This window comes from Culicoides brevitarsis, chromosome 1 (assembly GCF_036172545.1).
Source record: "Culicoides brevitarsis isolate CSIRO-B50_1 chromosome 1, AGI_CSIRO_Cbre_v1, whole genome shotgun sequence".
In the NCBI taxonomy this organism is placed as follows: domain Eukaryota; kingdom Metazoa; phylum Arthropoda; class Insecta; order Diptera; family Ceratopogonidae; genus Culicoides; species Culicoides brevitarsis.
Genome location: NC_087085.1, coordinates 33,257,683 through 33,269,534, shown reverse-complemented (window position 1 = coordinate 33,269,534; position 11,852 = coordinate 33,257,683). Strand labels below are relative to the sequence as shown.

Below are 11,852 nucleotides of genomic sequence, written 5' to 3'. Positions count from 1 at the left end.
ATAAAATAAAATAAAATAAAATAAAATAAAATAAAATAAAATAAAATAAAATAAAATAAAATAAAATAAAATAAAATAAAATAAAATAAAGTAAAATAATAAAATAAAATATAAAATAAAATAGAGTAAAATAAAATAAAATAAAATAAAATAAAATAAAATAAAATAAAATAAAATAAAATAAAATAAAGTAAAATAAAATAAAATAAAATAAAATAAAATAAAATAAAATAAAATAAAATAAAATAAAATAAAATAAAATAAAATAAAATAAAATAAATAAATAAAATAAAATTGTTAAATAGAAATATTTTTTCTCAATTATTTGTACATTTAATTATTTTTTTTTTAGTAAAACTTATTAAATGGTGTTTGCTAAAAACTTAAAGATTCAAAAGTTTCACTTTTCTCTTCATAAAGTTTAAGAATATCAATATTTACAAAGAAAATTTAACGCATTTCATTTAAAAATTTGTTTTTAATTTAAATAATGTCTGTCTGTCTTGAGGAGTACGAAAATGTTCAAAATTTGTTATTTCAACAAATTATTATTATTTCAAAAAATTAATTTAAATTTATTAAAATTAAAAAAAAACTTATTTTTTTTTTTAAATTTTCAATAAAATTCTATCACAAAATGCGCTCAAACCATTAACTAAAAAACAAAACACCTTGATTTTTTTCTTTTCTTAGACCAACTTTACTCGGATACTTTGTGGATGAATAAAACATTTTTCTTTTCAAGTTTCTCTTTTTCTTTCTTTCAATGCCTTTTAATAATACAGCGTCGAACGAACTATTTTTTGGGATGGAATAACAATAACCTCCTTGTGTTCCTCCTTGCCAACCGACACACAAGGTAAGTAAGCAGAAGAAGAAGTAGTTGAACAAAAAATAATAATAAAACAAATACCAAACTTTTTCAATATATTTCCAAACTTGTCTTTAGCGAAGCCTCAGGAACGTCGTCAGCGTGTCTTTTAAAGAACCATCATCATCAAAAAAATTACCATTGTTTACTTTTTTTTTTGCTCGGGTTTCTTTCTTATTTTTCCTTTATTATTGTTTGGTATTTGTTACCGAAATTTAGACATTCATGTAGAGTAGATACACGCAACAAAACTAATCAAATTAGATTTCTCACTTCGTTACCAGTTAACTTGATTACTTCTTGTATGAACTCTCCTCCGTCACTTTTCAATATTTTTTTTTTCATATATGAAGTAATTTTCTCTCTCTTTCTACTTGTTTTAATAAAAAAAATTATTTTTTACGTACATTTATTCGTTTTTTTGCCTCCTTCCGACGACGACGAGTCTATTAATTTATTTTTAACTATTATCCTACTTTTTATTTTTTTTAATATTCTTACGAAGGTAAGCAAGCAAGCACTTTACTTTATATTTTTTTTATAACATTTATTATTACAGAGCACTTTTTCTCTCGTCTCAAGTACAAGAAAAATGGAAAATATAAATATTACGGATCTACCAATTTGGTAAATGGTGCTCTTTACTTCGTGGTTTCTTTGTTTCTTATTTTTTTTTTTTGCTCTTCGGATTGAATGAATGCTGACAACACTTTTTTTTTTCTTGTAAAAGAGATAAATTTCACTGTAAAAACACTATTTTTCGTAGAATTTGTTTGTTATGTAAAAAAAAGAGCTATGCGGAGCGAGTTGTAAAAATTTTGCTTCTTTCTGCAGAATAACACAAGGGGAACACAAAAATTGAAGAAGAAGAAGATTATGTTTTTTTCACCATCACGGTCGTACACGCAAAGAACGGGAGAGTAGACTAACAGTCACTGCGATGGACCATTTTCAACTGAGATGCAAAATTATTTTCAGATCCTGATTTCGGTGTGTCTGTTTTTGCGAGAGAACGACTTTTCTCCGCTCACACGAGTAGCGACGCGCTACTTTTATACGGGAACAGCTGATTTCTGTTATCATTACATCATACGTTGTGCAAAAAATGAGAGAAAATGGAAAATGGAATGTGTGTTCCCAGAAAATCACTTCGCAAACATTTTGTAGCTACATCTTGTTGTTGTTGTTGTTGTCGTCGTCGTCGAGTAACTCGTACGGAACGTATGTGAACAATAAAAATCAGGGTGAAATGCAAAAACATCGACTCTGTGTGTCTGTGTGGGGGAGTATATGTGCCATTCACAAAAATTACGTAACAATTTTTAGCTTAACTACGGACGATGACGACGACGCCGAAGAAGAGGATAACAATAAAAATCACAAAGAACGGAAGAAAATGCCGTTTCCTTGAATGAAGTTAAAAAAATCGTACTCTTCAAAACTCTCAAAGAAGGACATTTATTCACCTTAAAGTCCTCAACAACATTTTACTTTTTCCTATGAATGGCAATTACAATTGAAAGTGAGTTATTCACACCTTCCCTTTTGTAGTTGCGGTTACGAGAGTCCTTTTGTTGTGATACTCGATGACACCGCACCTCATTGTTTGCTTTAATAATAATTAAGTCATAAAAAAAGAGAACCCCACGCGAGAGGAAAATTTTAATTAATGTTCACTGCAAACGTTTTAATTGTTATGGATCCTTAATTGTATGATTTCAATGGTTGACTATCGGTAAGAGTTTCAAAGTTGAATGAAAATTTTCTTTTTGTCTCAAGGGATTTCCTGACAAAAAATATTTTTCTGTTAAAAAAGATCAATAGAAGTAAGGAAATGGAGACGCCAAGTTAAATTTGTGCATCTTTAGATGTCATTTCATGAATTCAAAGAACATTTTTGTTTTTTCCTTTTATTCCGTTATTGAAAGTGACAAGGGTTGAAATAAATATTTCTAAGGAATTTGTTCTTTTTTCGTGTTTGGATATGAGAAAATCCTTGAAAATCCATATTTTTATTGTTTTGAACGTTTATGATATGTAAGTAAAGAAATTTTTATTTTATATGTACTTTTTGTGAAGAGTCCTTTATTTGTCTTTTTTAGCTGTTTGTGGTTTTAAATCAATTTATTTTTTTAAAAAGATTTTAAGGGCATTATTTTGATTTTTTTATGAATCACAGGATTTGGGTGAAAATTTAAAAAAATAAAAATTCGCGCAAAACATTGGAGGGTTAAGTTACATTTTTCTTCATGAAACATTGTTTTGAGGTTATAACGTTAAACACAAATTTTATACAAGGACAAAAAAAAATATAAATACCTAATTATATTTAAAAAATGTTTAATTAAAATGATTAATTAATTATTGACGAATTGAAAATTAAAATATAATTTTTTTTCGAAAAATCATGAGGTTTTGTAACTGAATCATTTTTTTAAAAAGGAAAGTAGCGAATAAAATTATTTTAGATCTTTTAATGAACTTCTGGATAAATTTTTGTAAGCACATTAATTTTAATAATTTTTCAACGACTGTTTTAAAATTTCCAAAATTTTTACGAAATAGTCTCAAAAATTTTTTAGACTCTCGTTAAAAAAAATTTTTCTCCTTTTAAAATTCCGAATATTTTTTTAAATTTTGAATTTCTTTTAACTTTTTCTGTAAAAATTAGTCAAAACCTTTTTCAAAAAAAAAAAAAAATATTATTTAAATCAATTAAAATATTTAAAACAAGTATCAAAAATTTTCAACCATTTTTTTTTTCATCTCCATCAAAAATATTGACATTTTTTTAAAATTTCTTCATTTTTGATCGATTAAATTTTAATTTTTATTGATTTCCGCTTCATAAAACATTTTTTCTCGAATCACATTTTAAAAAATTTATTACTTTTTTTTGTCTTGCATGAATGAATTGATTTTTATTTCAACCATTCTTAAATTATTCAAAAGCGTAAAATGACAAATCAAGTTCCTGCTTGTTCATTTCTGCGTAAAAATCCTTCACAAAGGTAGGTACATGAAAAGCAGAAAAATTGAACTCTGTCTATTCTACTTCCCATTAACATAATCCTTGAACTAACTTTTCCAACAGATTCAACAAAAGTCAAACGTATGTTTTTTTCCGTTATCTGTTTTACATAAAATATTGACTTTTTCCATGTTTGCTCCCGCTTCTTCGCTGATTGCAATATTTTTTTGTTATTGAATATTTTCTCAAAGCAAAATTTTTCTTTTGATATTTTTCATTATTTTTTCTTCAAGAAAATATTTGTTTGCTTCTAACTGTTCGTTTGCATGGGAAAATCTGCTAAATTTGCATGCATCGTGATTTACCGAAGCCATAAAATCATTATGTAAGTAACGTTTATGGCGCATCTTCTAACCGCAAAATGTTATCGCATAATTCCTGGCAACCAGTTAGTGCCTGCCAAGCAACAACAACAATAAAGTAGTAGATAAGAACTTGTCTTATTACTTTACAACCAGTAGTAGTGCACTCGCTTCAATCTCTTCTTCTTCATCTCTGTTGGTGCGGGGCGAGCAAAAAAGACTGTAAATTTATTTTTTTTGCCTCAGCTGAATGGAAATGAGAATTGAGCGCATCTGTAAAAGAGTTCCCTGAAGCAATGTAAAGTTTCGTTTTTTTCTGCTTTTCGCATGAAATAGTAATGAGAAATGAATGACTTGTAAAAGTGGCAGGCTTTAGGGCACCTCCGAAAAGAATTGCTTTGCAAAAATCCTTGAACCAAACCTAAAAATAAACCGCAATAAAAAGATGACGACAAATTCTATTTAAAAGAGTGGAAAATATATCATTAAAAGTCGTTCGAACAAATCGATAGACACCGCCTGGTCAGTTAACGAAAAGTTCCCATCACACATTCAAGTTCAAAATCTTGCTGCTGCGTGTATTTTATCCCGATTAATATTTTAAAACGTTGCTTCGTGCGACTCGTGTATGTCAGGGACAGCTACATATTCAAAGCAGGAATAGATGGGAAAATTTCTTTACTTTCTGATTGGAACACGTCCGACTTTAAACTAATACACATCACAATTTACCAACAATTTAATGAAAATTTTGAACTTGTTCTTCATTTTAGTTTGACACTCGAACACTTTAAACGGATTTTTTTCGGTCTCTTATTTGTCTTTTTTTCAACACTTAAAAAAAAATTCAAAGCTGGTAAAAAAGTGAAAAAATTGATAGAAAATGGCCCAAGCCGGAAATCCAATAGAGAATTGTGAAAAAACGATACAAAAATAAATTTGATCTGAAAATAAAAAAAAAGAAAAATAAATAAAAAATTGAAATTTACTTAATTTTTGAAGTGGATAAAAGAAAGCAAGAAAAAAAAATAACAAAGAATTAAAGAAAAATAAAGATAGAAGAGAAAAAAAGTAAGTGTCAATGTTTATTTATTTATTTAGTAGACGCGAAAGCGAAAAGGAGAAGCATCTGGTTTCATTGTAATTAATCATCGTTTCTTACATTTTGTGTTTCCTCTCCGCGTTATCATTGTACGATGAGATGAAGACAAAGATATATTTTTGCGCGAGATGGAGTGAAATGTGTTACTTTATTTTCGAGTGATGTCAATTTAAAAGTTTCATTTTTGAAGCGCTTTTAGTCGTCAATTAATTTTCTTATACGTTTTAGATCAGTTGAAGTTGAAATGAAAAATTTTGTTTCAAAAATTAATTAAAAATCATATTTTTTGAAAAACTATTTTTTCTTGCAAATTTTTGATTTTAAAAAATTAGTTTATTAATTTTATTTCTTAAGAAAAGTCAAAAAAGTTAATTTTCATTTTTTTATTTTTCAATGATTTCAAAAGTTTTTTTTATTTAAAATTTTCAAAATTAGTCTCAAAATTCATTTTCAAAGACTTAGACTTTTTATTTTTATTTTTTTTTCTAATTATTTTTTTAATTTTTCATCAATAATATTTATTTTAAAAAATTCCCTAATGACTACAAAAATATATTTTAAATAAATTTATTTTAAATTATGTTTTTTTTTAATTTTTAAAAATAAATTAAAAAATAATAAACTTAGTCATTAAATATTTAATTAAAAAATTTTAATACAAAAAAAATTGAATTAAAAAAAATAATAAAATAATTAATTTAAGAAAAAAGTTCAATAATTTTCGAAAATTATATTTTTATATAATCATATATATGCAATTTTTTTTAAATTACAAATTTAGCCTTGACATCAAGTTTTTTATAAAAATGATTTAAATAAAATTTTCTCAAAAATTAAATAATTAATTTTAAATCGCAAAAAATAACACAAAATTCTCCATAGATGGAAGTCCAACAGATGAAATATCAAGGGCTCGTCGCCGATTTGGTGCCAAACATCCGTTTGATGGAAGGAGTTGGCCATTTTCTGTTCAAATATGCACAGGGCCCCGTCATGATCCGCAAAATCTATTCATGGGTAACGCTTGGCTTGGTGACTTTCCAATACGGCACGATGCTGCTCAACTTGGCGCAAAATACGGGCGACGTCAACGAACTCACGGCAAACACAATTACCGTTCTCTTTTTCGCGCACAGCTTGATCAAGTTTTTGTATGTCGCCGTGAACTCGGAAAGTTTCCATCGAACTTGGAGCATTTGGAATCAGGCGAATGTTCATCCGTTATTTGCGGAATCGGATGCACGATATCACTCGATCTCCCTCTCGAAAATGCGCAAATTGTTGGTTATGGTAATGGGAACGACGCTTTTTGGGGTTGCAGCATGGACTGTTATTACGTTCTTTGGCGAAAGTGTTAAGGGAGTTGTTGATAAAGCTACGAACGAGACTTATATTGTGGATATTCCGCGATTGCCGATTAAGTCGACATATCCTTGGGATGCCATGCACGGATTTTTCTACTGGCTTTCGTTCGTTTTTCAGGTAAAATTTTGAATTTTCTCCTAAAATGAACAATTTTTTACATAAAATTGTTTTTAGGTTTATTATTTGTTGGTATCGATGGTCCAAGCTAATCTTGCTGACGTACTTTTCTGCTCATGGCTTATCTTCGCATGTGAACAATTGCAACATTTGAAGGTAAAATATCCTCAATTCGATGAATTTTTAACTTACAAAAATTATTTTCCTATTTTAGGGTATTATGAGACCTCTCATGGAGTTGTCTGCAACTTTGGATACTTACCGACCCAATTCCGCTGCCTTGTTCAGATCCGTTTCTGCCGCCTCCAAATCCGAATTGATCGCCAATGAAGGTAATTTTTGATGATTTTTTAGTTAAAGTTTTGAAGCAAGATTTGACAAAAATTGCTTTGACACAGTTTTTGACATAGTTTTTTTGCTCTTGATTTAGTTTTTAAAACAAAACTATGTCAAAGAAAATTTTTTTTTCCTTTTCTATTTTTTTGCAGTTTTGAGTTATAAAATGATTAAAAATGATAAATTAGAGCCCTCTGACAAATTTTTATCCATTTGGAGCAAGATTTGACAAAAATGGCTTTGACACAGTTTTTGACATAGTTTTGCTCTTGATTTAGTTTTCAAAACAAAACTATGATTTGACAAAAAGCTTTGAAAAAAAAATTTTCAGTTTCAATTTTTTGCCAGTTTTCAGTTATAAAATGATTAAAAATGATAAATTAGAGCCCTCTGACAAATTTTTATCCATTTGGAGCAATATTTGACAAAAAATGCTTTGACACAGTTTTTTTGCTCTTGATTTAGTTTTTAAAACAAAACTATGTCAAAGAAAATTTTTTTTTTCCTTTTCTATTTTTTAGCAGTTTTGAGTTATAAAATGATTAAAAATGATAAATTAGAGCCCTCTGATAAATTTTTATCCATTTGGAGCAAGATTTGACAAAAATTGCTTTGACACAGTTTTTGACATAGTTTTTTTGCTCTTGATTTAGTTTTTAAAACAAAACTATGTCAAAGGAAATTTTTTTTTTCAGTTTCAATTTTTTGGCAGTTTTGAGTTATAAAATGATTAAAAATGATAAATTAGAGCCCTCTGATAAATTTTTATCCATTTGGAGCAAGATTTGACAAAAATTGCTTTGACACAGTTTTTGACATAGTTTTTTTGCTCTTGATTTAGTTTTTAAAACAAAACTATGTCAAAGGAAATTTTTTTTTTCAGTTTCAATTTTTTGGCAGTTTTGAGTTATAAAATGATTAAAAATGATAAATTAGAGCCCTCTGACAAATTTTTATCCGTTCGGAGCAAGATTTGACAAAAATGTCTTTGACACAGTTTTTGACATAGTTTTTGATTTGCTCTTGATTTAGTTTTCAAAAAAAAAAAAACTATGTCAAAGAAAATTTTTTTTTTCAGTTTCAATTTTTTGGCAGTTTTGAGTTATAAAATGATTAAAAATGATAAATTTGAGCCCTCTGACAATTTTTTTTCCATTTGGAGCAAGATTTGACAAAAATTGCTTTGACACAGTTTTTGACATAGTTTTTTTGCTCTTGATTTAGTTTTCAAAACAAAACTATGTCAAAGAAAAATTTTTTTTTTTCAGTTTCAATTTTTTGGCAGTTTTGAGTTATAAAATGATTAAAAATGATAAATTAGAGCCCTCTGATAAATTTTTATCCATTTGGAGCAAAATTTGACAAAATTGGCTTTGACACAGTTTTTGACATAGTTTTTTTGCTCTTGATTTAGTTTTTAAAACAAAACTATGTCAAAGAAAATTTTTTTTTTTCAGTTTCAATTTTTTGGCAGTTTTGAGTTATAAAATGATTAAAAATGATATAAATAATTTTTAGAAAAAGAAGAAGCAAAAGATTACGATTTGGGAGGAATTTACAGCTCCAAGGCGGATTGGGGAGCACAATATCGCGCGCCATCCACACTACAAAACTTCAACGGCAACAATCCGAATGGCTTGACAAAGAAACAAGAGATGATGGTTCGAAGTGCCATCAAATATTGGGTTGAGCGACACAAACACGTCGTGCGGTAAGCCAATTTTGGTAAAATATTGGGATATTAATTCATAAATTTGCTACTTATAGACTCGTATCGGCAATCGGAGACACGTATGGCGTCGCTTTGTTGCTGCATATGTTGGTTTCGACCATCAATCTTACTTTGCTCGCGTACCAAGCGACAAAAATCGATGGTGTCAATGTGTTTGCCTTCACGACAATTGGCTATTTGGTCTATGCGTTGGCTCAAGTGTTCTTGTTCTGCATTTTCGGTAACCGATTGATTGAAGAGGTACCATTCGTAACGTCATAAAATCAATTTTTCACTAATTTATTGATTTATTTTCCCCCAGAGCTCATCTGTCATGGAAGCTGCTTACTCATGCCATTGGTATGATGGCTCGGAGGAGGCAAAAACTTTCGTTCAAATTGTTTGTCAACAGTGCCAAAAAGCTATGACGATCTCGGGCGCCAAGTTCTTCACTGTCTCGTTGGATTTGTTCGCTTCAGTAAGTAACTTTCTCGCATTTCGCGACCAAAACCTTTTAATTTTATTACTTTTAGGTCCTCGGTGCTGTCGTAACATACTTCATGGTGTTGGTACAATTGAAATAAATTGCCGCCAAAAGCATCATGAACAACAATCAAGTTCAATTTTTCACTTTTTACTATAAAATTATACAAAAACGTAATTATAATACAATGTTATACTACGATAAAATATTCACAGAATCCCTCAAAGGGTTTAAAATAATTAAAAAGTGCACTTTTTCAACAACATGCAAAAAATATATATTTATCTTCATAATAACAATAAAATATAATAGAGCACCTACAAGTTTACAGTGGAAAAAAACATGAAAAAGGGAAATATACGCTTTATTTTACAAAATATTCATCATGATGTAGAACAAGGAATGGATTAATTTCACAAAAATTTATAACTTTATAAAGTAAATAACATACAAAAGAGAGGCAGCTTATCACAAAACAACAAACACACTATGCTAACTCAACACGTACCACAAAAATTGCATTTAAGCTTAAAAATAAATGTATAAAGAAAAGAAGATTATAAAAAATATCTGACTGAGCTCGAGAATAAATGAAAAAATAAACGGATTGAATTTTACAAATGGACGGTTACTATCAAAAATAATAAAATACAAGAAAATATTTATAACACAACATATATAACATACAAAAATAACATAATAACAAAAGTAGAACAGGCCTAAATTAATAATTTTATTATCAAAAGAGATTATTTTTGTTCCTCTCAAAGGAAATAAAATTTTCTCCTCACAGAATAATACCAAAAATAATCACAAAGTAACGTTGTGAGCTGGATGTTGTAAAAAAATTACGAAAAAAATATTCGCTTCTAAGAAAAATTCAAGCTTAATCGGCTTTTTATTCAAAATAGATAAGATATAGAAAAGATATTTTTATTAAAGCTTAATTTACAAAGAAAAGGTTCAAAAGCTTACAACGTTACTACAATAAAATAAACATTAAATATTCAAAACATATTCAAAGAAAATTAAAATATAAAACAAAATAACTTTTATTGATTGTTAATCGTTAAAAATTAGTTTTAAGTTAAAAAAAAATACAAAAAAAAATTAAAAATTTATAAAATTTCCTTGTAAATGTATACAAATTATAGCTGAAAAGTTTAGGGAAGTTATATTTAATATAATAATGTACGACCTCTTTACTCATTATTTTATTATTAAATCGTAAGTGCCTTAAGATATAAGATATATAAAAAATATATATTACAAAAATATTAACTTACTCACCGAATATAAATACAAATAATACAAAAAATATATTAAACATAATATTTGCACCCGGAATGTTGCTCCTCGCAATATAAATAAACGTTATATCGTAAAGGAAGCAGGAAAGAGGAGATTCATGAATCTAGTACAATATATAACAAAATTAAATTTGAGCACAATAATAAATAAATAAAATAGGTTGTAACACAAACATACAAAATTTTGAGACTCATCAAAGAAAATGCAGTGATACAAATAGAAAATTACCTAAAAAAATATAGGAAAGTGAGAAGTTAATACGGAAGAAAATTTTTAAAATTATTTTAGATGATATTAATGTTGATCATAATGATTATCATCATCATATTTAAATTATTTATAAAAAAAATATATATAAAATATATTTATAAATGTTATTAAAAAATATTTTAATTAATTATATTTATAAAAAAAATATACAAAAAAAAATATTTATTATTATTCATACATTTATATATTTATAAAATTTGCTCAAAAAAAAAAATTATTAATGGTAATTCAATAAAGTATGCATATTTTATTCTATCACTTAGGAACAAACAAAAAATACAATGTTTTAATTTTCTGTTCTCGAAAGCGAAAAATGAATGCACCAATCGAAAAAAGCCGCAATCCACAAAAAATAAAACCAATTATTTTCATTATTATATTAAATAATCAGGAACATGCACAAAGCCGCAACGAAATCCACTAACCAGTAAATCACCGCCGCATGCACTTGGAAAAGTATAACTTAAAAAAAAATTACAAAATGATTATTAAAACAAAAAAAAATGAAATAAATATTTTAACCAACCAAAAATGAATCTACGCCGTCATGGATGGATGCAACTGCAGTTTATTGATCCAATTTTTAATGAGTCTGAGTCATAATTCGCTTAAAAGCACATACAAAAAAAATTGTTTAATAACATTAAAACGCATTCAAGGCTAATTATTTATGTTTAACTTTTTTTAAAACGATTTTTTTTTGTGTAACAAATGAAAAATAAACTTGAAGTGCGTTATTTATTGCATTTAATCAAACAAAAGGTACTGTAATGAGCAAAGTACACTCGAAAAAAAAGTGTTACAATTTTTTTTTACTTCATTCATTATGAAATACTCATAAAAAAATATTTAACTTTTCCCTTTTTTATAACATTAAAAAATTTGTTTGTAATTTTTTTTTATTTTTCGTAGATTTCTAAAATGAAAAATTTTATGACCTGTTAATAGAATG

General features: G+C 27.2%; 1 protein-coding gene across 1 annotated transcript; it reads left to right on the top strand.

The window, feature by feature from the left end:
* Window positions 1–4,992: 4,992 nt before the first annotated feature.
* Window positions 4,993–9,987, top strand: LOC134827070 (odorant receptor coreceptor). The gene is made up of 8 exons (XM_063839608.1): window positions 4,993–5,275; window positions 6,189–6,788; window positions 6,846–6,944; window positions 7,003–7,120; window positions 8,643–8,835; window positions 8,892–9,096; window positions 9,158–9,313; window positions 9,369–9,987. The coding sequence occupies exons 2-8, from the start codon at window positions 6,189–6,191 to the stop codon at window positions 9,417–9,419; spliced, it is 1,422 nt and encodes a 473-aa protein (XP_063695678.1). The 5' UTR covers window positions 4,993–5,275; the 3' UTR covers window positions 9,420–9,987.
* The last annotated feature ends 1,865 nt before the right edge of the window (window positions 9,988–11,852 follow it).